Genomic DNA, 13,430 nt, shown 5'->3' on the forward strand with positions numbered 1-13,430 from the left:
TGGTGAGACCTCTCCTCAAGAAGCCCACCTTGGACCCATCCTCTTTGAATAACTTTCGTCCAGTCTCCAATCTTCGCTTCCTTGCGAAGGTTGTTGAGAGCGTGGTGGCGCACCAACTTCCTCAGATCCTGGATGAAGCGGTTTATCTAGACCCGTACCAATCGGGTTTCAGGCCGGGCTACAGCACGGAGACGGCATTGGTCGCTCTGATGAATGATCTCTGGAGAGCCCGGGACAGGGGCCATTCCTCTGTCCTAGTCTTATTAGACCTCTCGGCGGCTTTCGATACCATCGACCATGGTATCTTGCTGCGACGCCTCAGGGGACTGGGAGTGGGAGGCACGGTTCTGCGTTGGTTCTCCTCCTTTCTCCAGGGTCGCTCGCAATCGGTGCTGACAGGGGGACAGAGGTCGACCCCGAGGCCTCTCGCTTGCGGAGTCCCTCAGGGGTCGGTCCTCTCGCCTCTCCTGTTCAACATCTACATGAAACCGCTGGGTGAGATCATTCGCAGTTTTGGAGTAGGGTACCATCAGTATGCTGATGACACCCAGCTTTTTATCTCAACTCCAAACAATATCAGTGATGCCCTAGACGTGATGTCCCGCTGCCTGAAAGCGGTCCGGGAATGGATGGGGAGAAACAGGCTTCAACTGAACCCAGACAAGACTGAATGGCTGTACGTACCGGGAAACCAGGAGATTCAGAACGTCCCACTGCTTAACATTGGGGACAAGTTACTTCCCCCTGTTGATAGGGCCCGCAACCTGGGTGTCCTCCTAGACTCGCAGCTCTCCCTGGAAGACCACATTGGAGCTGTGACCAAGGGGGCCTTCTCCCGGGTTCGACTAATTCGCCAACTACGGCCTTATCTGGACCTGGATTCCTTACGTACAGTCACCCATGCCCTTGTGACATCTCGCCTAGACTATTGTAACGCTCTCTACATGGGGCTGCCCTTGAGATCCACTCGGAAGCTTCAACTGGTGCAAAGTGCGGCGGCACGGACACTCTTGGGAGCCTCCCGATACTCCCATATCACACCTCTCCTCCGTGCGCTGCACTGGCTTCCGGCTGCCTTCCGTGTGAAGTTCAAGGTGCTAACGATGACTTACAAAGCCCTACATGGCATGGGTCCGGACTACCTTCGGGAGCACCTTCTGCCGATGTCAGCACCCCACCGTCCTGTGCGCTCCCACAGAGAGGGCCTCCTCAGGGTGCCACCGCTCAAGGAATGTCGGCTGGTGGCCCCCAGGGGGAGGGCATTCTCAGTGGGTGCGCCAGCCCTCTGGAACACCTTACCAACAGAAATCCGGATGGCCCCTGACCTCCGTACCTTCCGTCGCGACTTAAAAACTTTCCTGTTTCAGCAGGCTGGCCTGGCATGATAGCGTTAATTGGGGTCCCAGTTTGTGTTCATTAGTGTTTCTTATTATTTTTATTGTTCGATCTGTATACCTTCCTTCCTCTGTACACCGCCCCGAGTCCCTCGGGAGAAGGGCGGTTTATAAAAACTAATAAATAAATAAATAAATAAATAATTGTACAATACTGTACTTAGTTTTGGACTTAATGGTTTCCATTTCAAAAAGAAAAGGAAATAAAAGATAAAAAAAATGAAGATGATATATAGAAAAGTTAGTAGGCCGCCTCCCTGGTGGGGAGAAGAAGTTCTTCCAGCAGCCTGAATGTCATCTTCTCTTAACATATTTCAAAACATTGTTAATACTTTTCTTGTTTCATCAAAACTTTAGTTCTACTCATTGGTTAAAAATAATGATGTCTCCATTTAGGTATTTATACATTTGTACAAAGATATGTGGTTTCCTTTCCTGTTTTGAAGGAGGCAGTGTTAGTTGGGTTCCCCCCCCCTTTATTCTTAATTTGTGGTTGCCAATCAGAGTTTATTTTATTTATTTATTTTTATTTTAATTCCATTTATATCCCGCCCTTCTCCGAAGACTCAGGGCAGCTTACAAGCTTAGCAGTAGCCTTCATTCTATGTATATGCCTGCTTATTAGGGCTTTCATACACCCCCCAAGCGGCATTATTACAAAGTCAGCTTAATTGCCCCCAACAATCTGGGTCCTCATTTTACCTACCTCAGAAGGATGGAAGGCTGAGTCAACCTTGAGCCTGGTGGGATGCGAACCTGCACTAATTGCAGGCAGCTGGTGTTACTTAAGGAGGCATTAGCCCACTGCTCCACCAAGGCTGGGTTGGTGTGTGGTTGGGTTGGTTAATAAATGTAGCAAATACATAAATACATACATATGGTTTTTTTCCGTGAAACATAACCAATAATAAAATGATATGTGTTTCCCTTAAAGGTATCTCAATCAACTAACAGATTCACAGAATGTATATTTCTAAGAAGAAGGAAAAACCTCAAGCCTGACAAATTATATTCTTGATTATTCTCCCCTCATTCTAGGGCCCTCCAGGTGTTCCAGAATTTCAATATTCCTTTAAAGGGCAGAATTATCAGGTATGGATATTATGAGTATTTCAGTATCATGCAATTCTGTAGCTGATGCATATGTGCTCATTCAACTTCCTATCTTCAGGCAATGTCTTCAGATGCTTATATCTTTTGCATCTGAAAAATCTAATTCTGTATTACAAGAATACTCATTAAACTCTTTGGAAGATAATTACTGACTCTCACATATTTAATACAAATGCAAATTAATCTGTTTTATTAATAAGGTTTCCATATCAATACTAACCTTGTAATCAAAATTGACTAAAGGACAGGTACCTTTTTTTTAACTTTTTTAATTTATTTATTAAATTTTAATACTGTCCACAAGGTGACTTCCCTGCAAGGTGACTCACCTTGACAAGATTTGGCTGGCTAGCCTTAGGCTGTTTAGCTAGATAGGTTTTAGGTAAATTTTATCCTATTTTCTGAAATCAGATCTATCTTAATTTTTTGTGTGTGCGTGATAATTAATTTGACTTTTAGCTTGAACAGAGACATGAAGGTGAACTAATGTAGTAATATGTTTTGTTATATACAACTGTAACAATTCATTGGCAAAAGGAACATAGAAAATTAAGTAAATGGTAGGACAATCTGCTGCTCTGAATCAATTCAATGTGTTTTGTTTAATTCATTCTCTTTAATTTTTTTAATAGTCAGTTAGAACAGAGGTCCCCAACCTTTTGGGCACCAGGGATCGGTTATGTGGAAAGAGGTTTTTCCGCGGACCGGAGGGGGCATGGTTTTGTGTGCTGCATCCCACTTGTTTGTGCAGCCCAGTTGCTGGCATGCCACAGCCTGGTACCGATCCACAGACAGGGGATTGGGGAATCCCTGAGTTAGAAGGAACATCCAATGAATTAAGTGGTTCTGTCTCTAAATAATAGGTCATTTTTTAGAATATAACTACATGCAATTTATATTCTGGTACTTTAGCGGCCATATTCAAGTCCACAGTGTGATTAACATGGATTTGAAAACAACTATGTGATGAAAGTTTTGTAGAAACTAGAAGGAACAGGTTTTAACATGGATATATTAATTGCATGTCTGCATTTCAAAGAGCATCTATCTTTGTGACTTTCTCTGTGAGTTAAACCAAGGGTGGATAGAATATATATTTGGATCTATTAAGATAGATTTTTGGGTGGTTTGCAGATTAGAACTTCTTAATCCTTGTCCTGAAATAACATTGCTAAAAAGAAAAGGGTGGCAGAAAACTAATCTTTTATATTAAAAGTGTTAAGAACTTGGCTAAATTCGTAAATACGCTTGCCAAACTGATGCAGTATTTGGTGCTGGTCTTTCCTGGGTGACTTTGAATTTCTAGTAAGAAACAAAGTAGATTATGCAAATCAGAAATTTGTTCATCTTTGATAATTAAATTAGATGTTCTGCTGCAGTACGAGAAGGTTGGAAATTACAGATTAAACATTCATTTCTTTCTGACCATCATTTTATCTCATCCTGGCAATCCACAAGATTTCCTTTAAAATGCCCAAATTAGAACATTGATGGAAAACATGATCTAATTGTTATTTTGTATTTTCAACACAAAATAAGTGAATGATTACATCATCAAGATATGACTTTTCATCTCTATAGCTAAATTAGTCTTTCAGAAATATGGCTTTTGTAATATTTAATCACCTAGCTTTAATTCATTGAAACAGCCAGCACCCTTTTGATTTTCCTAAAAGCAAGCTCTCTTGTCATCTCTTGGGTTAACGTCTGTTACTGCCACAGTGAATCCAAACTTTTGCTATTGATTTGCCTACCTAAATAAACCCTATGTGACACATCTCCAATCATTGTCTTGGGTCTGCTTGACTCTGAGTCTGTTTCTCATGTTCCACCCATTACTGTTCCTTTCCTAGCTCACATTTCCAGAGCCAAAGGTTTTTAAACCTTGTTCAACCACTTCTCCTTCTTTCTGTGAAAAAAAAATCAGTTCTGCTTCTAGTATTTTTCTATAGAGCCTTCATAGAGCTCTTAATAGAGCGTAATAGAGCTCTTCCATAACCAGCTTCTATTCTGTACTAAAAGTCATACAATGTGCTCGCTTCTCAGCTATACTGTGAACTCAGTTCTCCAAAGCTATGAATACACCCATTCCTCTTTAGTGACAATTTTAGTTAGTGACCATTCACAAATATGTTAGTAATTAAAAAATATTTTATGTGTGCATTTATGACCATATTTTAGCACCCGACAAAAATGCATGCCGGAGTGGGAGTAATGCTGGCATAGCTGCATGAAAAAACTTTACTTAAATGAGATGGCACCAACCAATTATCTTCACGGTCTCTCTCTCTCTCTCCCCCCCCCCATATGTTCACTTACCAACCACTTTGCTTAATAACCTGGTTGTTTATCAGAACTTGGCCACTAAAGAAGGAGTAAGTGTATTCAACCACGGTATTGAGGTTGTTGACTTTTTCTCAGAATCCTAAAAAGTTATGAAGCTCAGTTGTATATGTTGCTAAGTATTGCAGACTAAATCCAGCAACTAGCTAGCTAGTTAGCTAGATAGCTTGCTGGCTTGCTGGCTTGCGTGCGTGCTGGCTTACTTGCTTGTTGGCTCGCTCGCTCACTTGCTCTTAAATTAGACACCAGGGTATTGTGCTGAAATTTTTCAGGAATATTTTAGACAAATTTAACCATATACTCTACACATGTTGGCAGTTTCACTTACTTATCTTCTTCCTCTTACTTGTCTTTGTATTATTATCTCAGTTTAATTGTGTTCTAAGTTTTTTTATCTTTACTTATTAAAAATTCAGTTTTGTTATCAATGTTTGGCAATAAAATCCATAACAGCTTGCCATTTTGGACTTCGTATCATTGACTCAGAATAGTTCTGGGTAACTGCTTACTTCAAGCTTTAGTAAACTGAAGTGACTATTCTATCTTAAATTTGTGATCAAGAGTCTGTTCCCAAATGGTAAACTATATTCTGCATAGATATCTAAGGATGTGCGATCAACCAGAACGACACTTCCTTTGATTTGGGCAGGGGATATTCCAGAATAAGCTGTCTATTCCCTTTGCATTTTCTCATCTTTTTCTTAAAATCACTGCAATTTTTATCATTCTGCTCCTCTGAGCCATTCACTACTATCAAAACTGTAATAAACTTTGATAGCTAAAATTTTCCAATCTCTGTTTCATTATTTTTCTAGTACTTTTATCATTCCTTTTTGGTAAATTCTAATTTTCTGCCTCTTTCTATTTTTGCCACTGTTAGTAATGGTGCTTTACTGATTATACTAATATAATCTTTAATATACTAACATTAGATTTTTTTAAAAAATGTATTGAATAAAATGTAGTTATTTTATCATACTTTTGTATGAATGAGTTCATTTCCCCAGTCTGTGGAAAAACAGTTTATGACCAGCTGTGTGCAAACAAATTTCCCAAGATCACTGGATTCCTGGATTGTTAGGCACATATACAACTCAATAGCTTTTGCTATATTTTATATCAACTGCACAATAGATTGAACTGCTACGTCTCAGTTTTTTAAAGAGCTGCTTTATATTTATTAATCTTTTGTGCCTAGAAAATTAATTATATCCAGTCATTTTTTCTTCATTATGTATAACTTGCTTCTTGCAATCATTCTTGGTATATTTTGCATATTTTAGTAGCCTCTTAATTCCTATTTAAGTTTGTGGCAGGTGACATGAACCCAAGTTGAGGTCCTTAGGATATGATATGTATGTCTGCCAGATTCATGTTTCTTACAATTATAAGACCTTTGAAATTCCTATGCCTTATCATGTTTCCCAGTTAATATCTTCTGGCAAAACATGGGGGCCAGCTGTTTCGCCTTCAAGAAATTAATCATCTTTAACCCTCAAGTAGTGTACTAATACGCTCCTTCCTTCAGCTGTTCAATGCAAAACATTTAATGATTTATTCGCAAGCAAACAACTTTCCAGAAAAGAACTACTAAGTTTAGTATTTAGGAAGATGATTTATCAGTCTAAACTTCAGCTTAAGTACTTAGACTTTCTGGAACCAGAGTTTCAGGTTGCAATGGTGATTCTAGTTTTCAAGACTGGAGATCAATAAATTAAGGTAAAAGCAATATATTAATTGAGAACAATTTGTTCTGTTGATATCCAGAAATTTGTTGATACTAACAAATCATTGAAACAAATAATACTTTTACCTAAAAGAAAGATACTCTTGACTTTTAAAAGCTGTTGCACCCCCATGATTATTATCCACAGGAAGATCAGATAAGAAACTGTTATTAATATTCTCAAAAATAGTTTATACTGTAATCCAGCTTACCTAGCATGTCAATTAAGGTTACCAATTTCAACTAAAATCAATACTGGAGATTTTTTTTAATCTAACAAATATATGTATGAAATATGTTGTCTACATGGGGGAGAATGTACACATACAGTATGCACAAAACACATGCACTGGATAGAACCAGACTTCTTAAAGGGAAAATGGCAGGAACAAAGATTAAATGAATGTTTAATTTAATTTAATAATTTAATTTGTATACCGCCCTTCTCCCGAAGGACTCAGGGCGGTGAACAGGGCAATACATAATTAAAAAATGGATACAAAAATTAAAAAGTAATTAAACTACAATGCCCATAATAAATTAATACATATTAAAAGTTAAAACTGATTATAAAACCCAGCCCCAACCCATCAGACCAGGCCAGCTTGTTCAAAAAGAAAGGTTTTGAGATCGCGCCGGAAGGAGCGATGGTCGGGGGCTGTCCGGAGCTCAACCGGCAAGCGGTTCCAAAGGTCTGGCACACCCACAGAGAACGCTCTCCCCCTGGGGGCCACCAATTGACATTCCTTGATCGGAGGCACCCTGAGGAGGCCCTCTCTATGGGAGCACACTGGACGGAGGGAAGTTGACGCCGGCCGCAGGTGTTGCCGTAGGTAATCCGGACCCATGCCATGTTGGGATTTGTAAGTCATCACTAACACCTTGAACCTTGTAAGTCATCACTAACACCTTGAACCTTGAATGTTATTAAACTTTAAAATCAATTACCATGATATGATATGATATGATATGATATGATATGATATGATATGATGATATGATATGATATGATGTTATGAATAATTATTTATTGCATGAATTTGTATGTTACCCAGTTGCAAGGAGTGTACAGAATATATAATAACACAAAAACTCAGCATCTTTCACTCCCTTCTCATACAATTGTCACAGGTACAATACTGAACAGTTTTAAATCCAGCCAAAACAAAAGACACCATTATCATACCCATTAACTCATAAATACCTATTAAACAGGCTAAGATTGTACATTTTTCCAAATGCCAAAAATGAATGGGGAGCTAAGCTCTTCCATAGTGTTAGTGCCACCACAAAGGTGGTTTGCCTTTGGTCCCTGATCTCCTTGATTTCCCTGTTGGCATGTTACCCTTGACTTTCAAAACACTTTTTCAATTTGAAGTAATTTGAAATATGCCAGCTACATTCATTTGGAAATGCAGAGATGCATATATTACTCCTCTAAATATGATTCCTCAGGATTTAGATTCCAATTATATAATGTAAATTGCTCATGAAAGGAATATTGGAAAACCATTATGAAGAGGAAGATATGGGGAAATTGATCTCTAATTAGAAGGAACAAATTAGAAGGAACTGATTTTCATTTTCTTTTTTGGGAAAGAGTCTTCGAGATGAAAAGGGATTAAAAGGTGCAAAAGGAGAAAAAGTAAGTAATCAATTGCTATTGATAGTTATGATTGTGTGGCTTATTTTTTTATATGGGATTCCTGGAAATTAAAAGTGGGTTTCATTCTTGCCAAAACCTTTAGAAACAGAATGGAAATCTGGATTTGAGTAAAAATGTCCTTATAAATATTGAGTTTACTTTGTCACAGGGAGAACCATCTGAAAAAGGAGAAAAGGGGGACTCTGTAAGTACAGCTCAAAATTCGCTTTGTGTTTACAGGATTCTGTGAGTTAATACATTTAGTCAATACTTTAGTCATTTAGTCAATACATTTAGAATTTCTTTGTGGATAAAATGTGAATTTTTGTGTGTTATCATCATGCTCAAATAATTGCAATTATAGGAGGATAGAGTATAACCTAGTTTGGACAATTATCTCTGGAAGAAGCCCATATCTCGGAGAAATTAGTTCATGACCTATCTATTGGTTGCACTTGTATTCTTTCATATCCTTTTTTTTACAGATGGGACATTTGCATAAAGATCTATGCTTAGATTCCAGTTGTGCAATCATTTCTGAAATTATATTATTTTCATCATTGGGATTCTGTGTCTTAGATTTTAAATGTATAGGACTTATGGAAATGTTACATCTAGTTGTGAACATCTGACAGATTTGGTGGCTGGATTTGTTGTCACTACTCTATGTAATCCAATTATCACATGATATAGAATAGAATAGAATAGAATAGAATAGAATAGAATGGAATGGAATGGAATGGAATGGAATGGAATGGAATGGAATGGAATGGAATAGAATAGAATAGAATAGAATAGAATAGAATAGAATAGAATAGAATAGAATAGAATAGAATAGAATAGAATAGAATAGAATACAGCTGGAAGGGATCTTGGAGGTCTTCTAGTCCAGGCCCCTGCACAATAAGAAGACCCTATACCATTTCAGACAGGTGGCTGTCCAGTCTCTTCTTAAAAACCTCCAATGATGGAGCACCCACAACAAGCTGTTCCACTGGTTAATTGTTCTCACTGTTAGGAAGTTTCTCCTTAATTTCAGGTTGCTTCTTTCTTTGTGGCAGCCCCTCAAATACTGGAATACTGCTATTATGTCGCCCCTGTTTCTTCTTTTCTTTAGACTAGCTGAACCCAAGTCCTGCAGCCATTCTTCATATGTTTTAGTCTCCAGACCTTTGTTCATTTTAGTTGCTCTTCTCTGAACTTTTTCCAAGGTCTCAACATCTTTTTTGTAGTATGGTGGCCAAAATTCACAGATTGAGGGATTGATTTGCTCCAGAAGTATTTGTGAAGGGATGACAGCACCTTAATTACCTATCTGAGCAAATGCTCAGAGATACTTTTCTTCATTATTAACTGATGATACTCAGTGATCATGGTTACTTCCAGTGAAAGTGATGAATTATATCCAATATTATCCTTGTTACGGGGCATGCTCCATATACTGCTAGAAGTTCCCAAACACCAAGGTTAGATTTTAGTCATAGGGGAACTTTAATTAGTAAGTGACAATACCAATTTTAGATAACAAGATCTGGAGAAAAGTCCACATGTAACATTTGCACATCCACAAACAAAACTTTTCAGAAGTTTTCTTATAAACAGAAATACAAACCAAAAACTGGAGATACACAAATGCCTTTACCATACATAATAAGGTTGTCTGATCTCAATTTATTGTCCACATTTATGCAAAGCCATGGATCACAAGGGCCATCTCTACAATAAATGGCTATGATGCTGTATGTAAAAAGAAACCATCTACTAGCATATCACTGTTGGGAACACATTGCAAAGAGATTATACCAACAGGTTCTAGAGTCAAACTATTTGCTTTGCAAGTGATTTCATTTTTAGAATAAAATTGATCTTTAGACATTAGAAACATACTAGTGTGTCATTAATATACATACTTACCAACTCTGCAATTTCATCTCTAAAAACTTGCTTTTATTAAATTGTTGTGTTAGGGTGAAGCAGGAGAGACTGGTCTTCCAGGGTCTATTGGAAATCCAGGACCTTCAGTATGTAAATTATATTTAATGAACAGTACGAATTTCTCTTACAATCCATTAATGGAATACCACTGATAGCCAGTTCTGTTGTCTTTAAACTTTTGTATGTTTCTGAGTTCTGTTGGTTTCCTAATTGCACCTGTACAAAATGCCAAAATATATTTTAAATATATAAATGTTCGTAGTATTCCTACTAGCATTTTAAAAGTCAAATCCCACAGTAGTTGAACTAATATAGAAAACGTATAAAATTTCATAAATAATCTTCCATAAAAGTTTTAAAATCCAACCTGATTGTAGTTGAACATTGTCTAATTTCTGAATCTGAGAAGGTTTTTGTTTTATTTGTACATTATACATAGTTAAGCAATCAGTTATAGTGTTACTCGCTTTTACTGATTAATCTTCTTTAGAAACTAAAGCACAGTTAGGAAGTTGTAGGTCTTCAGATATTTATACAATTGTACAGTTGGAAATATCTTTGAGATCACTGTTCAGTATAGATGCTTATGTTTTCCAGGCTTTCCTCATTCCACTTTCTAAAGAGAGTGACAACTTTATTCTCCTACAAACTTTTAAATTGTCATAACTCCTCCAGAAGTACTCAAAGTTTATCGAGAGAAGTGTTCTGCTAAATTACAGTAATCAAATGCCACTTCCAGTAATACAATGTATTTTAGCAACATCTAGAGGCCCACAGATTTTCCACCCCCAAACTAAAGTTTAGAATGCTACTTCTTCCGCAAAGAACATGCATTTTATTTCATTCTATTTAATAATGTGTATTTTGACCTTCAATTTGCATAGGTAGTCAAAGCTAATTAACAGAAAACCCACCAATTAAAATAAAACTAAAATAGGTTTCTAAAGATGAAAGAAAAATAAGAAATCAAGCTGAAATAATAAAATTAATGTTAGCCACTTTATTAGAGATAGCTAGATTATATAATGGGAGGCATCAATTTTAGAAACAGGAATGGCTCCATGCCATGGACATAAGAGCAGACACCACAACTGAAAACCCTTTTTTGTTTAATATCCAATTTTTTCTCCAGTGGAGAAGCCAGAGGACAGCTTCTGAAAATTATTACTGGAATAAATTGCATCACTTCCTATTTCCCGTGCTTCTTTAAAAAAAAACCTGAAAAGAAGTCTCCGACTAATCCAAGAGCAGTTTGGAGATTTAATTTCCTTCCTTGTCTCAGAAATAGACAAAAAGGTCTCTGAATTCAGACATAGAGGAACACTTAATACTAGAGAGTTCTTGTTTAGTGACCACAAATGTGACCAGCAATTAAGTGAAGCAATTGCTAAGTGAAACATCATAATTCTACAATCATAAGAACCATGGTGGCCTAGTGGTTAGAGTATTGCAGGCCAGGAGTTCAATTCCCCCATTCCTGACCTGCTCAAGATTGACTTAGCCTTCCATCCTTCCAAGGTCAATAAAATGAGGACCTAGATTGTTGGGGGCAATAGGCTGACTCTATAAAACCACTTAGAGAGGCTTATAAAGTACTGTGAAGCGGTGTATAAGTCTAAGTGCTATTGCTATTTTACTTCAGCTTTCCTTTCTTTTACAGACTTGTGAAGGTCATAAATTCAAAAATCATTCACACAGTTTTTAATTACTGTAGTAACTGTGAATCATTGCTAAATAAGAGGGTCACTAAATGAGGACTGCCTGTATTACATTTTCTATTGCATGTAGTGGAGTGACTTCTGGAAATCATATAGCCTTTTAGTTAGAACAAACTTTTTTTTCCCCTTCTGCATGTAGACATTAGCAAGATCACACTATTTTAACCGTTTTGGTGCCAATTTCAGTGTACTGATTTTTATATCTTTAAACAATAAGGAATTTTATATCTGTTACTTAGAAGAAGTTTACATGATCATGTATTTTCTTCAAATAAATCCCTTTATTAAAAAGAACAGTATAAATATATGGAGGGCTGTTTTTTTTCCTCTTCTTTTTCTAAGAATTCCATATTCTTATCACTATGTTCTAGGGAATTCCAGGACCACCTGGCCCCAGAGGATCTTCAGGAGAAATGGCAAGTATCATACTGCTCTTTGTAAGAATTATTCAAGTACAATATTAACCAGTGAAATGATAATATTAAAATGTTGGTGATCTCATTTTACGAAGGATATGAGATATGTATTCAATGTGCAAAGATCTGGAGCCAGACATGCTGAGGTCTTCCATGATAACAATTTATGGTTTCACTCACCCCATCAAGTGTGGTAATAAATCACTAAGGCAGTCTTTATATCACTACCACAATAGCTAGGTGACCCTGCTACTGTAGAAGGCCTCAGTAGTTTTACTGCTATATACTTCTGGGTAGTTACAAATATGCTGTTCTATTTTTGTGTCTTTGCTACTGTTACTAAGCAGGTCAGCCTTAATAATTATTTTGACAGTTTACAGTATAAATTTAATTTAATTTAATTTATTAATATTTCTATACCGCCCTTCTCCCGAAGGACTCAGGGCGGTGTACAGGGCAAGAATAAAACATAAAGTTACAAAAATTAAAAAGTAATTAAATACATGCCCATAAAAACAATAAATACATTAATAAAACCCCCAATAAAATGATAATAAAAAACCCCAGCAATCCCACCCTCAGGCCAGGCCGGCTTGTTCGAACAGGTATGTTTTCAGATTGCGGCGAAAGGAGCGAAGATCGGGCGCCGTCCGGAGCTCAACCGGTAACTGGTTCCATAACTCCGGGGCGCCCACAGAGAAAGATCTCCCCCTGGGGGCCACCAATCTACATTCTCTGACCGGTGGCACCCTGAGGAGTCCCTCTCTGTGGGAACGCACAGGGCGGAGGGAAGTTGACGCCGGCAGCAGGTGTTCCCTAAGGTACTCCGGCCCCCTGCCATGTAGGGCTTTAAATACCATAACTAGTACCTTGAATCTCACCCGGAAGACAACTGGCAGCCAATGCAGCTCACGGAGCAGAGGTGTGACATGGGAGTATCGGGAAACTCCCAACACAACTCTCGCGGCTGCATTCTGTGCCAGTTGGAGCTTCCGGGTGGTCCTCAAGGGCAGCCCCATGTAGAGAGTGTTGCAGTAGTCTAGTCGAGAGGTCACGAGCGCGTGAGTGACCGTGCATAGATCATCCCGGCTTAGATAGGGCCGCAACTGGCGCACCAGGCGAACCTGGGCGAAAGCCCCC

At 38.0% G+C, this 13,430-nt stretch overlaps 1 protein-coding gene across 1 annotated transcript in view; it reads left to right on the forward strand.

Annotated features, from left to right (window-relative positions):
• The window catches only part of COL19A1 (collagen type XIX alpha 1 chain), a 182,554-nt gene that overhangs the window by 121,464 nt on the left and 47,660 nt on the right, over window positions 1–13,430 (forward strand). The window contains exons 16-19 of the mRNA XM_081335931.1: window positions 2,433–2,486; window positions 8,177–8,221; window positions 8,391–8,426; window positions 10,189–10,242. Of these exons, the coding sequence (XP_081192057.1) occupies window positions 2,433–2,486; window positions 8,177–8,221; window positions 8,391–8,426; window positions 10,189–10,242 (189 nt within the window). The remainder of the gene's footprint in view (window positions 1–2,432; window positions 2,487–8,176; window positions 8,222–8,390; window positions 8,427–10,188; window positions 10,243–13,430) is intronic.

Source organism: Vipera berus (genome assembly GCF_964194415.1).
Source record: "Vipera berus genome assembly, chromosome: 1".
NCBI lineage: Eukaryota > Metazoa > Chordata > Lepidosauria > Squamata > Viperidae > Vipera > Vipera berus.